Below are 17,819 nucleotides of genomic sequence, written 5' to 3'. Positions count from 1 at the left end.
TCTCTGGCCCAGAGAGGGTCCTTGAGAGATGCCGCTGTGGCACCAGTGGGACACTGCAGCAAGCTGGGCACCCGCCAGGCAGGGATTTGGTAGTTGGCCACGCTACTGCCCTGGGGTGAGGGCAAGGGGACATCTGCATGGGTGTGGGTGCTGCCCTGCCTGGTGTTGCTCTCTCTTGTCTCCTGGAAGGGAGATCACATCCAGTTTGGTAGGTTCTCCTCCACCTCCCCTCACGAGCCCCGTGGGTGGGAAATCCTCAAGTGTCAGAAGCCTGTGCGTTGCACATGCTAGGGCAGGGGCACTTTGGGGGATGCAAAACCCAGGGAAAGAAAAATAACTCAGCCCCTGCTGATGCATCCAAAGGTGACCTTTGGTTTCTCCCTCCCCTGGGAGATCCCTGGAAGGGCTGTACTGCTGCCCCAGCCTCTTGCCTCAAGCAGTCTGCTGGAGGAAAAACTCTCAGAACCTTAAGATCAGCTTCAGCATCAGCCAGTCCTACTCATCTAAACCAAAGCGCCTGTGGCTCACGGGGCCAGGAGGCAGGAGACACTGCCCCGGGGGCAGACGGGGCGAAGGCGATGCCAGTAGCCATGGACTGCCAGCTGGAGCAGCTGCGGAGCGTGCCCTTCAGAGAAAAATAATGAAGCCACTTAATTTAAAAATAAATTCAGTTCAAATAACATGAGATTTGATAAAGCACAGTCTTAAATGCTCAGCACAGTTTCTCTGTGGGTGTCCTGAATGGTCCTTTAGGAGTCTCCTTGTGAAAAATGACATTGGACCTGAGATAGCAGTTGTTCTTGTCTGAGTTTCATTGAGTTTTGGGGAGTCCCACCCTCCACCCTTCAGCTGCAGGCTCTTTATTTTGGAGGCTACACGGCAGAGACAAGAGGCCACTAGAAGAGCCCAGTCCCAGCTTTGTCATGTCCCAGGAAGCAGAAGGGCAATGGGTCTTGGTGGGCTCTGCAGCTCGTTGACCTCCATGGAGATCTTACAGAAGGAGTTTACAGAGTCTGAGAAGATAAAAAAGGACATGAACTTTGAAGTCTTGGCAGAGGGCTGGAAGCAGAGGCAGTTGTGGGGGGGAGTGATGAGGACAGCCAGGGAAACCTGTTGTGCAGGGTGACAGTTGGGAAGGGACCAAGCTAAATGTCACTGAGCCAGGGGCAGGAGGAGGTGGTGGGATGGAAACTCTCCAGAAAGCAAGAGCAATCTGGCCACGGCAAAGTGACAACTGACTGGCACTCGCTATTGCGCCAGGGGACGACGAGCAGGAGGAAGCGCAACAGTTCGGAGATCTTGCAAAGAGGGGGAAGAAATGAATGAGCAGGAAGGATGTGAACTCACCCCGATGCAGCACCCAAAGCGTTCCTAGAAATCATTCATCTGCCTCTCCCGGGAAGGAGAGTAAGGGTTGAAGGCATGAGGTAACTCTGAATATGTTATAAAATTTTCCATCTGGTGGACCCCCCACATCACCTGCAACTAAGAAACTGCTCGGGGCAGACACCATTCTGCTCTGAGATGCCCAGACTGGTTGGCAATGGGCAGCTAGAGAAAAGCCAGGAGCCCTGGGACTTGGCTTTTAGAGCTCCTGATGGCTTAAAGCTAAAGCTGCTCCTAAAGCTATTTGCGAGCAGGTTTTCTGTTTAAGTCATGACAAGTCAAGCTTGCCTCTGTCCTGGGTGGAAATGCATTTCTTGCCTGGCTCTGGCCTCCATGCAGGTCCTGCCCAGCAAGGACCAGGTCCTGCTCGGACCACCCTCTCCAGCCACGAGGGACAGCTGCATGGCACAGCACAGTCCCACCTGAGCATCTCCCTGAAAGTGCTCCTGCTCCCCAGCTCCAAGCAAGCTGGTGACCCTCACACGGCATCGTAAGGTTATTTATTACCAGAAGGATTGACCTGTATGTGCCAGGCTAATCACAGGCACACCATTTCCATTTGATGTACGTATGCTGAAGGAAGATGGGCATATACCTATGCCCATACATATATTTGGGAGGAACATTTTGGGTTGAGACAGTCTCTTTCTGTGGTGCGTCCCAGGACAGATCTGCTCAAGGTGTCTGGTTTTATTGAAGGCAGCAATCCCTTGGGATACCACGTCTGGCAGAAAAAACACAGGTCGGGTGATCCTGGGCAGCATCAAAAGCAGCGTGGCCAGCAGATCCAGAGAGGTGATTCTCCCCCTCTGCTCTGCTCTCGTGAGACCCCACCTGGAGCTCTGTGTCCAGCTCTGGAGCCCTCAGCACAAGAAGGACACTGACCTGTTGGAGCAGGGCCAGAGGAGGCCATGAAGATGATCCGAGGACTGGAGTACCTCTGCTGTGAGGACAGGTTGAGAGAGCTGGGGGGGTTCAGCCTGGAGAAGAGAAGGCTCCGGGGAGACCTTAGAGCCCCTTCCAGTACCCTTCCAGCCCAAGAAAGCTGGGGAGGGGCTGTTTGCAAGGGCATGGAGCCATAGGACAAGGGGCAATGGTTTAAACTAGAGCAGGGCAGGTTTAGAGGAGACATGAGGAAGTTCTTTATACTGAGGGTGGTGAGACACTGGCCCAGGTTGCCCAGAGAGGCGGTGGAGGCCCCATCCCTGGAGACATTCAAGGCCAGGCTGGATGAGGCTCTGAGCAACCTGATCTAGTTGAAAATGTCCTTGCTGACTGCAGGGGAGTTGGACTAGATGGCCTTTAGAGGTCCCTTCCAACCCAACACATTCTGTGACTGTATGATTGTATGATTGTATGATTCTATGATCAGGGAGCTGTTTTTCTGAGCAATCAGTAGATTAATGACGCATTTTTAAGCTTCATCTACTGTGGCATTTTGGTCACCCAGAGGTGCTGACTGTGTCCCCTGTTAAGATCCTCCACGGCAAAGGTTACAGACCTGCAGCTTTAGAAATGTGTTTTCTCAACCAACGTTTACATCTTTCTTTCTCTTCTAGTGTATTGGAAAGTACTTCATCATCATAGGGGGATGTGAGTAGTTGTCTGCATCTTTCTAAGAACTGAGCAGAAATGTTCTTTGGGTCTTCATTGCCACTTCTGCATTCTGTTGGCCATTATGGGGAAGGTAGTAGCCAGGCACTTTCTTTTACATGCCTTTTTTTTGGGTGCCGGCCCTCCAGAAGAGACATGGTCCCCCATCTCGGTGTCTCTGGGAAGAGCGGTTTCAGGTTTTCGACTGAGCTTCCCCTTCCTGTGTTGAGGTGGGTCCCCAATCCTGGGATGCTGAGGAAGGCAAATGGTTGGCACTTTGGAACACATGGGTGCTTTGCCTTCAGGATGTCTAATTCCTCTCTGAAAAAGTGGAGATATAAAAGCTGTCAGACCATGAACCCTGATTGCCATCAATCCAATCCCCATCACAGCAGAGCCCACCTCCTCCTCCTGTTCAATGCCGGATTCCGACCTCCAACTGGCTGTCGTTATACCTCAAAATGCCTACAGACACACCAGGGTGACAGAAAAAACAAATGCATAGAATGTGCATGTATATTATAAAAATGATGTTATTCTTATCATAGCAATGATTTTATTTTTGTTCACAGCTAGACTTTCCCAGTGTTTTCATTAAAAATATTTACTTCATACATACTTTTGCACAAAATATTGACACTCTGGTTTCAGGATGAGTCTCTCTCTTAGTAGTTTACAAATTCTGAAACCCTTGACACCATTGCTCTTGTCTTGGTCTGAATCCAGAGGAAACCCCCTGCAAGTCACCCTCTTGCGTCCCAGCCTCCCCTTCCTCTTCATCTGCTGCCTCCAGCTTCGTACCCTCTTCCCCGTCTCCAGTGGGTGTGCCCGGAGCACCCCGCGAGGCTGTTTCTGAGAGGATGAACATCACGATTAGCCCCTGAGACCCATGCACGAGCACTAGGATGTCCCGGGGCTCCTCCAAGGGCTGCACGGTGTGAGCATTTTCTAACATCACACAGCTCTATCAGCAAGGTCAGCCTCAAGGAGCTGCATCAACATGTGTCGTAGAATCACAGAATCACAGAATGGTGGGGAATGGAAGGTACCTTCGGCGATCATCCAGTCCAACCCCCTGCCAGAGCAGGGTCACCCTGAGCAGGTGGCACAGGAACGCGTCCAGGCGGGTTTGGAATTTCTCCAGAGAAGGAGACTCCACAGACACTCTGGGCCACCCTCAAAGTGAAGAAGTTTTTCCTCATGTTCAAATGGAATTCTCTGTGTTCCAGGTTGTGCCCGTCACACCTTGACCTGTCCCCGGGCACCATTGGAAAGAGTCTGACCCCATGCCCTTGCCCCTCGCCCTTTGGCTATTGCTGAGCATCGATGAGATCCCTCTCAGTCTGCTCTTCTCCAGGCTGAACAGCCCCAGGGCTCTCGGCCTTTTCTCAGCACAGAGATGCTCCAGGCCCTTGATCATCTTCATAGCCTCCGCTGGACTCTCTCCAGCAGTTCCCCGTCTTTCTTGAGCCAGGGAGCCCAGAACTGGACACAGCGCTCTAGCTGTGGCCTCTCCAGGGCAGGGGGATGACCTCACTCAACCTGCTGGCCATGCTCTTTTTAATGCACCCCAGGAGACCATCGGTCTTCTTGGCCACAAGGGCACATTGCTGCCTCATGGGCAACTTGTTGTCCACCAGGACTCCCGGGTCCCTCTCTGCAGAGCTGCTTTCCAGCAGGTCAGCCCCGACCTGCACTGGTGCATGGAGTTATTCCTCCCCAGGTGCAGCACCCTACAGCTGCCCTTATGGAATTTCATAAGGTTCCTCTCCGCCCAACTCTCCAGCCTGTCCAGGTCTCGCTGAACGGCGGCACAGCCTTCTGGTGTGTCAGCCACCCCTCCCAGCCTGGTGTCCTATGGAAAATGGCCATGAAGATGATACGAGGGCTGGAGCACCTCTTCTATGAAGACAGGCTGAGAGAGTTGGGGGTGTTCAGCCTGGAGAAGAGAAGGCTCCGGGGAGACCTTATAGCAGCTTTTCAGTATTTGAAGAAAGCTGGGGAGGGACTTTTTACAAGGGCATGTAGTGACAGGATGAGGCATAATGGCTTCAAACTGAAAGAGGGGAGGTTTAGATGAGATCTCAGGAAGAAATTCTTTGCTGTGAGGGTGGTGAGCCCCTGGCCCAGGTTGCCCAGAGAAGCTGTGGCTGCCCCATCCTTGGAGGGGTTCAAGGCCGGGTTGGACGGGGCTTGGAGCAACCTGGTCTGGTGGGAGGTGTCCCTGCCTAGGGCAAGGGGGCGGCACTGGGTGGGCTTTAAGGTCCCTTCCAACCCAAACCATTCTGTGATTCTAAATATATCCCCTGCTCTGTGCAGGGTAATCCCTGAGTGCAGATTTGAGGTAATGGTGACACAGGTACTGCAGCCCCTGCCTGTCCATGCTCCAGGCCACCTTCCTGCACTCCTCCTCCTCCTCCTCCTTTGCAAAACGTGGCGGCTCCGCAGATGGCCAGGCATGCTTTCTCCATGCGCACACTGCAGCTCACAGGCCTTGGAGGCAGCTGCCAGCTTGCTGAAAGCTGCTGGCTGCCTTTGCCTTGCTCGTGCGGGCTTCGTTCACACCTCTGTGTCTGGGGGTGTGGATTAACGAGCGTGTTGCATCCCTCGCACGCACTTTGAGGGCTCCTCTGAGCTGTCATGCGTAGGTGGGTGTAAGATCAAGAAAGACATGAGCAATTCAGGACTCCCTGCAGGCTCCCGGAATAGCAGTGAGGAGTTAGCTGAGGTACCCGGGGTAGGTGGCTGCTGTGGGTGGCTTGAGTGTGACCCAGGTTGTTAAGGATGTTGGCGCATAGGGCTTTTTGCAACAGGCTCAAACAGTGCAGGGGCTGGATGGTGCTCCCACATCACCCTGTGCTGTGTGTCCTTCGACAAGACACTTGTGGAACTGCTCCCAGTGCCACAGGGAGAGATGTGGCTTGTGTTCCAAGAGGGACTGTGGAGGCTGAAGCCACTTTGGAATGACCCCGTTGCAGGCGTCCCTGCTCCTGTTCCTGCTCCTGCTCTTCCCTGGAGAGAGGACAGCTCTGGGCACGGCTTTGTGCCAGTCTCAGGCCTCAGGGTGAAGCTACTGAGCTCCAGCACCCAGAGACCAGGCTGGCTGGGACCCAAGGGCCAGGGTGTCCTCACCTCCAGCATGGCCATGATGAACCCTGCTTCAGGAGCTAGCCCTGGGGCACGCAGTGCCCGGGGAGCCAGGGCTGTGACCAATGGCACTGCTCTCGCACGCAGGAGCAGCTCCTTGTCACCAAGGCACAGCCGCCCTCATGGTGATGCCCACACGAATCACCCGGCTGTGGGCTCCCTCCCAGCAGCTCGGGTCCTGCTTGCTGGCACGGCTCTCGGTTTCACCTCCCCTCCTCCTTGGCTGCTATTTTAAGCTGGGCACAGTCAGTGCTGCAGCGGGATGACTGATGGGGTGCAAGCTGCCCCGTGGGCTGAGGAGCTGGGGGCTGCAGCTCCTGAAGTGACGAGGCTCCTGACATACCCGACACGTTCCATCCTCCCCCTGATGAACCCACGTTCCCCTGGTCCCTTCCAGCCCCGCCTGAGGCTCCTCTCACCGCACGGTTCCCACCCAGCCTCTGCCTCCATCTTCTCAGCAGCCCCCTTCCTGCCTTGCTACCCTGTGTGTCCTGGTTTAAGTGACAAAGGACTAACTTCTCTTCTAATGCCTGGGAACACTGCACTTTTGGAAGACTCTAGTGTCTGAATTCATGGAAATATTTACTTCATACCTGGCTAGGCTATGTGGGATTCAAGGTCTCGGTGATTTCAAGCCTTGCCAGGTGCGGGCATGAGGAGGAGCGAGACCCGGGCACTCGCCCCAAGCTGCCAACGGGATTATTTCATACCATGAATGGCACATTCAATAGAAATTAGAAAGTTTGCTGAGGAGTTTTGCTCTCCCTTGATGGCAGTGGTCCGGAGAACTCCTCACCCTGGTGCTGGAGCCCTAAGCCCTTCCCTTCCTCCCGCAGCCGCCACACTCACAGGGTCCCACATTGGCTGTCCCTGCAGGGAGTGCACGGCTCCTGCTGATGGAATTCTTGTATATCTGATATTAGTATCGGGATCAATACCAGTTCTCTATGATTATTGTTAGTTATTTAGTCTTATCGTATTAAACCTATTTATATTTCAACCCTCGTGTTTCCTTGTTGTCCCCGGTTCCCCTTCCCATGTGTGTGTGGGGTCATCGGGTGATAGAATAATTGTCTAAATGACAATAAATTGTTATGGGTTTTTCAAACGTCTCACTGATGTTCCTGTCTGTCCTCCCAAATTCAGTATGTAAATGCTGTGGGGGGACCCGAGTCCCTGACCTGGGCCTTTTTCCTTGGGCTGCACTGTCGGCACCAGAGGTCCAGGTAGGAGGAACCCAAACCCGCGTTGTTCATCCAGCAGTGGGAGTCCAGAGCCGATCCGAGCAATCTGAATGCCACCGGTGGTGTGGGCTCCATCTCCTTCAGCGCCGGTGGGAGACCATTCCCAGGGCTGCAGCAGAGATGTCTCCCCTGGCTCCTGCCCCGGGGCCGGGTTCTGGAGGGCGATTCCCCGGCGGACTCTGCATCTCTCCAGAGACGGGAGGGTTTTGGAGGCACAGAGAAAAAGCACCTTTTCTTGTAAGAGGGACACATCTGCTGAGCCTCATGTCTCAGCTAAATGAGAGTTTAATGAAATAGTTCTCAAAATCTTGTAGTGATACTTTTTTTTTCCCCATTCTCAGCTCTGGGAATAGCTGATCCATTTTAGCTGCAGCTCTCAGAAAACTTTCCCTGAAGCAGCCAGCGTGTTAAATTCCAGCCCCTAAAGGTAACATTTTAATTGACTGTAATGGGGCCAGCGATGGAATATAACTAGCTGCCAGTAGTCATAATGAGTAGTGATTAAATATCTTGTAAAAAGAGTGAATCAAGCTACTTGAATGTAATCTATACCCTTCTCACACATCCTCCTTTGTGTTTTTTCTCTTCTTATTTTGCAAAACAGCACGTTTAGATAGGGGAAGCTTGTGGGGGTTTTGACAGTGTAGAAAAGGGAATAAAGAACACGTTGTCACTTTCATAATTTCAGCTATTGTCATTGCAAAGAATAGTAATAGAGGCAAAGTCATAAAGTTCTTACAAAAATGTTTATTTCTTAAAATTTGCATTAAATATGACATCAAAAATGCAATTAATTAAATACAGAAAAAAATAACCTGAGCATGAGTCTTCATTTAAAAAAATATATCTATTAAATAATACTCTTATTTGCCTGGAGTGGAGTTATTGCACCTAATCCCTCCCCTATAAAAAATTAAATAGGAAACCACTAAAGTCAGATTCTGGAACATTTTCCTAACTATCTTTAAATGACACTGAAGCATTTCCAACGGAGCCCACAGCTGGCCATGGCTCGCTCATCCCAGCAGCCGGGGGATGGAGGGTGGCAGGGTCTGTCCTGGGACCTCAGTTCAGCTCCAGGTCGCTCATGTACTGCTGGACCCAGTCCTGCTCGGGGTTGGCACAGACTTCGCGGCCCTTCTTAGTGATAAACCTGTGGGATGCAAAGAGGCAAGCTTTCAGTGCAATGCATGGAGGGGAACGCTGCCCCAAACCCAGCTTCTCCTGAGGATCAGCAAAATTTGCAGCATGTGATGCCCATCACGTTGGCAGTGGTGGAGCAGGACCCATGTGAGCCCCTGTGCGCGGAGCCCATGGAGCATCACCTTGCAGCTCTTGTTCCCCCCATCCTTCCTGTCCCCGGGGCCAGCCTCCATCCCCTGTCTTTGGTAAAGGGGTCTTTGCCCCTCTGGATCCTCAGCCCAAAGGGAGAGCCCACCACCGCGCTGAGGAGAGGACTTACACGACGGCTGGCTGGGAGCACAGGCTGTTGGTCTCATAGTATTCCACCACGAAGCTGCGGGGCAGCTGCCGGGAGGTGTAAGTGAAGCAGCAGGAGGTCGGCGGGTCGGAACCAACTGTGAAGGGTGAAGATGATGGTCAGCAGTGGCAAGGGATGGGAAGCAGGGGCAGCGAGCTGGGACCTCAGACCCTCGGGTCTGGGCAGTGGGGAAGGCATGAAGGAGGAAGAGAAAAGACAACGGCTTGCTTTCTTCTTCCTTTGTCTCTTTCTCTTTTGGGTTCTCCCTGAGCTGGCAATGACACAGCCCATACCGTGCTTTGAGTTGTGCCTTGCCCATGACAGCAGAGCCCCAATGGCCCCGGAGCACCTACCAGCGGGTGGTCTGACATGGGAATGGACCCAGGGGTGGAAAAGCTGGCAGAAGAACCCTGTCCCACCAGTGACATCTCTCCTGTCCCCATTTAGAAAGGAGGGGGAGAGCCCGGACTTACTTGGTGCAGCGGAGGTCTGGTAGCAGAAGGCGGCAATGAGAATGGCAAGGGCAGCCACAGAGACCTTCATGTCAGCTGAGAAGTGGTGGCTGGAGTTGAAGCAGGCAAGGGGAGCTTGAAAGCCTCTTCTCTGTCTGGTGCTGAGACAATCAACAACTCCCCAATTTATGGGGTGAGGATGTCCCTGCAGTGGCTTGCGTAGGCATGGTGGAATTTCCCCCAGAGAAGAGGCTGCTTATGGTGCAGTCTCATGGTGGAACAAAGCAGCAGACCCAGCCCCGGAAGGGCAACGCTCCCCCCTCGATTCAGAGCCTCTCCAGTGACACAGGATATGAAACAGTCACCATTGCTACTATTTTTGCTTCTTTCATGCATGTCCCTTAGTAAGAAGTTCCCCTGTGGAGGTTCCTGCATTTGTCAACAGGCCATTACTCAACTTGCCCAAGCAGCTTGGAGGTGAGAGTACATCCTTCCAAGGGCCATGCAAATGGGATGAAGAGCATGGATGGGATGAGGCCAGTTAGGGAAAAAGGGGCTGCGGTCTCCTCTACCCTGGACTGTCTCTCTCCCACACCTGCACAGCCTATGGTGCCCCAGTAGCAGGAGATGGGAGCTGTCACCAGTGGTCTCCGTGTCTTGTACGTGCTTCACACAGTCTGAAGGGACTGAGGGCATGTCCTGCAGCTGTGAGAGCACTGAGGCACCAGCACAGGTAGCAGTGGGCATGAAATAAGGGTCTCGGAAGCTGAAGCACTTGACTTTCCTCCTCAGTTTAAGGGAAGGAAGAGCTGAGATGGGGTGTCATCTCCTGGAGGTGCCTGCCACACTCTAAGTCCTATAAGGAGGCGCTAAGTGACAAATTTAAGTTAGACACTTAAATTTCAGCGGCTACTGACAGGTGAGGCCTATTGTTGCTGGGCATGGAGATGCAGAGAGTCATCGAGACAAAAGAAACATCGAGACATTGACTGTGACCCAGAAGATGAGGCAGGAGGGGCTCCAGGAGCAGGGTGAAGAAGAAGACACTCCTGAAGACCAGGAGCAGGTTAACTGAAGGATGAGGGCGGAAACTAGGGTTTCTGGCAAGAAAAGTCTCAGCAGAAAAGATAATATTGTGATGACCACAGACACCGCAGAATGACCGCGTTGTATGACAGAGTAAGAGCTCACAGCTCTCCGAGGGCTGGGCAAGGGCTTCCAGGGTCACTGGGAAGAAGTCACAAGCCTACATATGGACTGCCATGGAGGCCTACCAACCACCTCTCTGTCCCCCAGGAGGAGAGGGAAGGCCTGTCAGGGCGGTGATGGATGCTCTGGGAAGAGCTGAGGGCTGCCCATCCATAACATGGTGTTCCTAGAAGGACATCTCTTCTCAACAGGGAAGCAGACGCACTTCTGGGAAATGTCTCCATTTCGTCATTTTCAAGATATCACCAAGTGGCGATGTCTTGGCAGATGCTGCCTGAAAGTCAGTGGAAGGACTATAACATTAAGCACAGAAACCCAACTGCACCACCAGCACCTTTGCACTGCTACCACAGCTCTGGGCACTGACTCACTGTGTTTCTATTAAAGGTTGGCGGATATTGACCCAGGCGCCTCCTGTAAATAACCCGGTGTTTTCCAAATATCACTCCAACGCCACATGGTGTACACAGCCTTCCAGCAGCCGCGGCTGGTAGAAGGGGAGGCAGGGCAGCCCGTGGCTGGGCTGGCAGGGCTGTGGGCTGCTTAGCTCCGTGCAGGTTAGCTCCATGCAGCTTAACCACTCAGCTCCGTGCAGGCAGAGAGGGGTCCGGAGGACAACGTGTTCCTGGACTTGCACAGGAGAAGTCCCAGAGGTGGCCCACCCTCAAGGAGGCTCCTGCTGGGAGCCATGGTGGTGCTCCTGCCCCTCACCCTGGCTGGGGAGGGCAGATCTGCCCCATGGAGCAAAGGTGGCACTTGCCAAGCCCAGCATCACCTCCTTCCTGGCCACACCATGGCCAAGCTGATCCCCTCTCCATCCTTCCCTTTGCCACCTGCAGAGAGGGGCACCTTGCAGGCTCATCCATCAGTTCAGACCCCACTCCCCACCTCCACTTGTCTCCAAACACCCTGGGAGGATGAGGGCAGAGCCTGCCTCTGCGCGCAGGGTGCCCAGACAGGCAGGAGCTGGGAACCCGGTGTTGAGCCGGACGCCAGCTGGACCAGAAATCAGCTCTGAGCTAGCATCGGCTTACTTGGCTCCTCTGTCTTGTTGCTCGGGGAATATAACTTGTAGATGTACGTAAGAGCGTGGTTCGCCTCTGAGCTGTTCCCCGTGATTGTACCTTCAAGCATTCATGGGTCATGTCTTGAGATCTGCCACCTACAGCCATCTGGTCCTGTCCTGCTCCCAAGGCACACGATGTGGGCAGGGCAGGCAGGCGAAATGCCATTTATGGTGCAGAAATGTGCTGATAAAAAACAAGTTTCATTTAAACAGAAGAATTAGTTGGAAATCTGCGTTGATTATTCAAATGTTTTCAATTAGATACTTTTCTGTTTCAGGAAGCTGAAAACCTCCATGCCTTTATATGTTTGTCAGCAAGCAGATGCCAAATTATTTTGGACTGTCGGGGACCATTTTTTAATTAATAAAAAAAAATTGTTTAGTTTAGCTGAGTCATTTTAGGATGAGTTTAGCCTAGATAATGTGTGTTACAGAGGGCAAGTAAGGGCTGAAACTTTTCTAATGCTGAAAGCCAAAAATACCCCCAGGGTGTTCGCTTCCCTGGGGTCTGTTTTTTCCTTATAATTCTGACAAGCCTCAACTCTGCCAGCTCATTGCAGGCTGGATGGAGGCGGGGGACTATAGTCATATCAGTGATACCCTGGGATGTTGCAACTTGCTCCTAAAAAACGTTTCCTTACCCACTCACCGCGCTTCCAGTCATGATGAAATGAGAAAGTAGCTCTTCCCCCTTTTAGAAAGAGAGGATGCTACGTGTCTCAGATGAAGGACCACCTGGCCCAGGAGGTGCTCTGAGATGGAGAGATGGCCATGGAAGAGTGGCCAAAGTGGGCTGGAGCATCTCAGGGGGAATTAGGTTCATAGCACAGCAAAATGGTGGTGTAAGATGGAAGTTTTCCCACCGTGGCTCCAGGTGATTTCAGGATTCATGACCCAGTCCATGGTCTACCCTTGCCCCCAGCACCAGCAGGCAGTGCTTGGAGTCAGCAGGACAGGCCATCCGAGGCAGTCTGGTTGGTGTTGCACCAATTTACATTGAGAGGTATGATAGAGCTTTTCTGTAAGCCCCCCAAAATCCCAGGAGAAAGTGCTAAGTAAAGCAAATGCCCAAAATAAACCGGGTGATAGCAGAAATAGGGAAATTCTCGGTCTTGAATGAAAGGGGAACCCTGAAAAAAATGGTGAGACTGGATGATGTAAGTTGCTATTAATAGCAGGTTTTAATGCTGAGGAGTCAGGATTCAGTCAGAAAAGGAAGTACTTAAAAACGTCCTGAGTTCAGAAACTGCCTGTAGGACAAACTCCACTTCCACCTGCAAGTCTCCATCCTGCCCTGCTCAGAGCTCGGGTGCCGGTGACTTTCTGCCAGTGTCCAGAAATTTCATCCCCACCATTCTTGACATATCTGTAGAAATGTTGGAATTTTTCAGATGACGTCATGTCCTGGAACTGGCTCCAATGGGAACCTGGGTGTGGGGGAGTGACTGGGAACCATCTGTTTCCACGGCGCTGGGTGAAGGGGAGAGCGCGGCCACCCTGGCGGGGCGGTGGGAGCGAGCGCTGGCCACCTTGCACAAGAGACACCTTTGCGTTTCCCCGAAATCGTGTCATGCCAGGAAGATCTTCCCAGCTGTTAAGAAAAATGTATCTCATTAAAGTTTCAACCTTCCTCCAGCGAGAGCATTTTCTGAAAAAAAATACTCAAGGGAATACTATAACTTTCTAATGGCTGATGCATCAAATTCTTCCTCACATTTCTTTTGAAACAAAACAAAACAAAGAGGGTTAAATGTACAGTATTTCAAACCAAATGGAAGTGAAAAAAAATACCTCCTTGTTCCACACTCCTCTCCATCCTTGTAATGAAAGGAAAAGAAAGAAACAGGGAAAACTTGAGTTTTAGCATTTTTTTGAGCCATAGGGAAGCAGCTGTGGGGCCGCGCAGCTGCGGCAGTCTTAGTGCTCCTGACTCATCCCGACTACCGGCACCCACAGCATCCCTCAAACAAACCCTGCAAATGCCTGAGAAGAGGAGGCTGCCCTGGAGGACAGCCCAGCTCACTCGGATCTTTGGTGCGTCAGAAAGAGTAAGGAAGAACAGGATGAAAATTCAGAGCCCTGCTAGAATGAAAAACAGAACCAGTTTATAAATGAATCCACTGGGCCTTGTGTGCTTATCATAATCAAGCAAAAAGGAAAAGAAGGAAGCCATAAATGGGTTGTTTTCATTTTCGTTGCTGCTCCTGGAGGCCAGCTCTCCAGGAGGTCTGGCTGGGCTGGCTGCGGGTGGCCTGCACGATGCAGAGTGGCCAGCTGCACCCCATGGGTGCTCTAGGGATGGCCAAGCATCACCCCCCCCCAGGTCACAGAGGGGGTTGAGGACAGGGTTGACCTTAAACTTGTGTCAGGGCCATTGCCACAACTGGGGGACTCCCCTAATGCATGGCCCTCGGACCTCCTGAAGACCCCGTGTCCACCAGCGCTGGCTTGGTCCCTCTGTTTGTGGCACGCTGGCGGGGATGTGCCTGGTCCCCCCCAGCATTGGCGGGGGTAGGAAGCCACACGGGAGGTGTGAGCCTCTGCTCTCACAGCGAGGTGCGAGCTTTCCAGCTGCGGCAGTCGTGCACGGAGGCGGGCGGTGGAGCTCAGATGTTTACTAGCCTCGTGATTTATTTTGGGCTCCTTGCAAAGCTGCAAACCACTTCCCACGTGTAGGGACTGTTTGGAGGTCAGGGCGCTCTGCAGCGTCTCTCTGAAGCCATCCCGCTTCCCATCATGCTGAGGCTTTTGCCACCCCAGATGGGCTTGTGCCCTTCAAAAGGGCCATTGTCCGGCTGCCCCCACCAGCACAGGCTCTGCCTGGCACCCGCATCCCCTGGGGGAGAGGGGGGGTGCTCGGGGATCTCCAGCAACACTCGCTGGCGTGCCACAGCCCCGCAGCCTCCCCACACGGCCTTGGCATCCCTCGGGGACCGTGCAGAGAGGTGCAGCTGCAGGAAGGACTTGCTGGGGACGGTTTGGAAGTGGGAGCGGAGGAGAGCACGACTTGGTCAGGCATCGCCTTTGCCCCAGGCTGTGAGTGGAGGGACATGCTGTGACCCCATGGGCACTGCACCTCTGCCCCAGGCGAAACCACCAGCATCTCACAGACGGAGCACCCCACACCCCAGAGCTCGCACCTGCTTGTGGGCTTATGGGCAAGAGGATCAAATGGCTAGCAGGAGTGACAGGTTGTTGTGGTTTTGGCCAAATTGGCCAATGGCTGTTGACAGATGCTCTCCCCCCACCTCTCATACACAGAGACTAGAAGGAGAGATAAAGAGATTTACGAGTTTAGAAGAAACTAAACTACTTTTATGAAAATATTAATAACAAAATAAAAAGGAAAATAATGAAATACATACAGTATGTACAAAACTATATTAAGCTCACAGGTTGACACCACTGTCAGGCACTGGGGAAGTCCCAGACTGGACTCAGCAAAGCGTGGGAACTGGATTCCACAGATGGAATCAGGAACCCACGGATCGGGATCAAAGGCAGATGAACAGACAGCGTCCTCTTCAGACATCAGCCATTGAAGGAAGAGAGAGCTGACCCTTTGATCCCTCAGCTTTTACACGGAGCATGGGGCAGATGGGATGGAATACCCTGTTGGTCAATTTTTGGTCACCCGTCCTGTCTGCTCCTCCGAAGGTGGGAACCCTCTATGCTTTTCTGCTTCCGACCCTCCAACGGGGCAAATAAAATTAGCTGACCTTGGTTGTTATAGCAGTAAGTCTACGCAAAAGCCTCTCTGCGTAGCATTCCTTGGCACAAACTGTAAACATTGGTCTTATCACTCTGAGAATGAACTGTTTTCAGCACAACATACTGTTAATTTCAGAGAGTTAGAAGAGGCCTATCTAAGAAGTAAAATTACTGAACAGAAAGTTGGTTCTGTTTTACCTGAAACCAGGACACAGGGACGGGATGTTCAGCCCAGAAGAGAAGGTTCCAGGGAGACCTTCCAGCCCCTTCCAGTCCCTAAAGGGGCTCCAGGAAAGCTGGGGAGGGACTCTGGATCAGGGAGGGGAGCCATGGGACAAGGGGGAATGGTTTTAAACTGAAAGAGGGGAGATTTAGATTAGGTATTAGAAAGACATTCTTGACCATGAGGGTGGTGAGCCCCTGGCCCAGGTTGCCCAGAGAAGCTGTGGCTGCCCCATCCCTGGAGGGGTTCAAGGCCAGGTTGGACGGGGCTTGGAGCAACCTGGTCTGGTGGGAGGTGTCCCTGCCCAGGGCAGGGTGTTGGAACTAGATGGTCTTAAAGGTCCATTCCAACTCTAACCATTCTATGATCCTATGAATACCCCTTTATGAGCTCCAACATCCTTCTGATAGTGCTAATGTGCCAGGAATGGAACGGTGCAGCCCACATGGGTGAGCTGTACCCCCAGGGAAAGGGGGAAAGCAGACAAGACTTCCTCATCAGCCTGGGGACAACCCTCACCACTATCTGCATCACTCTACCCTGAGGCTATGTGCTTTGTGATCTGTGGCTCTTGGTGAAGGCAGGATTTCTGGGTGGGTTGGAGGAGTCCCAGAACCGCTGGGCTAATCCTGGTCACCGTCTGTCCCGGAGCACAAGGACTCAGCACCCTCTATAACATCCTTCCCTACAGTCTTCCTCTTTGAATAATTTTAGCTTTGTTTTTCTGCCTGGACCCAAACAAATCTCATGTCCCAGTCTTGGTGAGGCTAAAATGATAAAAAATGGCTTGTTTCCAGGAATTATAAAGGAAGCTTGAGAGAGGTCAGCTTATAAATACTTAAACTGCAGGAACTGTGACAGCAGAGGTCTCTGGGATTTGACAGAGAAGTGAAAACCAGAAACAGAAAACTGAAAACAGAAGCCGTCCTGGGAGGCGCGGGAGGGGGAATGGCCTGGCCGCAGCTGGCAGCGGGGCAATGACCCGGCGCCTGTGGCAGGGGACGAGGGGCAATCCCTTCCCAGAGGCTCCTCGGCACTGCGGGGGAAACACCACCCCAGCTGACAACAGGCAGGTTTGTACGAGCCCATCGGTGTGTGCCGATGACAGATCCAAGTGACTGCAGCTGCAGCAGCTCTGTGCAGAGCCTCCTCCTCCAGCTCTGTCAAATCCATTAGCAGTAAATGGTGGCTCCTTGCCTTCCACTGACCGTCTCAGGGTGTCCAGATGGAGGACAGAGCTTCCAGATGGACGGTCCTTCCTGATGCAGGTCACATCCCACCCCCATGGCACCTCCCCACCACCCCTGGGTGCATGGCACAGCGAACGGAACGGCACCGTGTGGAGGTTGGCTGGAGAGCAGAAGCTGTGAAGTTCCCATCAGCAAAGCTGGTGTTAGCCACAAAGCTGTCTTTCTGTAGCCACAACCTTTCTCACCCAGCAATGCAGCACCGGCAGCCGGCTTTTGTCACTTCCCCGCACACCCGCTAGCATGTGAGTTGCAAGCACAGAGGAACATAAAACTCCCACTGTTGGTTTCTTCATGATTTATTTCCATGGCAAAAAGCCATAATTTGGTTTTGCTCTACAGCAATTCAGCCGAAAGCTGGAGACACTTCTTGTTCTGCCATGTACCTCTGCCCAGAGCTGCACAGAGCTACCCAGGAAATGCAGACCTGGTCCTGCTATGAATCCGGCAAAGTCCAACACCTTCCCCGATACCCAGGTCGGGACTTGCAGAGTCTTTGGCCCCAGTAAAAGCACACCCTCGGCCTCGCTGGTGATGCCTCTGCCCATCTGCAGGGTGAGCCGGCAGCCGGCAGCACCGGTGTCTGGGGTTGTAACGCTGCATATGGCCCTGCAGGGAAGCAGGAGTGCAAAAGAGATCCTCCCGGGAGGTGAGTGCGCAGGGGAGCAGATCGTCACCTCTGTCAGGGGCTTTGATCCTTCTTTCTGTCTCTGTCAGAGACGAGCTGATTGGTGAAGGACGGTGTCTCCGCTGCTCTCACTGGCAGCTCCGGGGTAGCCGAGTGGGGAATTTGTACTTCTGGGGATGAAACTCCAGGCCCTGGAGCTCACCTAGGGGCTTGAGCATCCTCTCTGCAGTGGAGGGGGCTCCAACTCCAGCTGCACCCCCCGGCTGCGGCAGGACATCAGGACGTCCCAGGTCCCCCCTCTCCCTGCAGAGCTCTGCTCTGCCCGGCTCCCTGGGCAGGAGCTGCCCCAGCCACCACACAGTGCTGACAACCTGCCCAGGCTTGAAACTCTCACTCATGACAGGCAGGTTCTTCACCACTCGTTTCTCACCTT

The 17,819-nt window shown here is 53.0% G+C and overlaps 1 protein-coding gene across 1 annotated transcript; it reads right to left on the bottom strand.

The window, feature by feature from the left end:
- Window positions 1–8,097: 8,097 nt before the first annotated feature.
- On the bottom strand, window positions 8,098–9,514 carry LOC141746723 (C-C motif chemokine 4 homolog). Its single transcript, XM_074595759.1, has 3 exons — window positions 9,324–9,514; window positions 8,833–8,947; window positions 8,098–8,523 (listed from the first exon to the last, which is right to left on the bottom strand). The coding sequence occupies exons 1-3, from the start codon at window positions 9,391–9,393 to the stop codon at window positions 8,436–8,438; spliced, it is 273 nt and encodes a 90-aa protein (XP_074451860.1). The 5' UTR covers window positions 9,394–9,514; the 3' UTR covers window positions 8,098–8,435.
- Window positions 9,515–17,819: the final 8,305 nt, after the last annotated feature.

The sequence above is a fragment of the Larus michahellis genome, chromosome 7 (assembly GCF_964199755.1).
Source record: "Larus michahellis chromosome 7, bLarMic1.1, whole genome shotgun sequence".
NCBI lineage: Eukaryota > Metazoa > Chordata > Aves > Charadriiformes > Laridae > Larus > Larus michahellis.
Note: the sequence above shows the minus strand (reverse complement) of the source record. Positions and strands in the feature narration are given on the sequence as shown.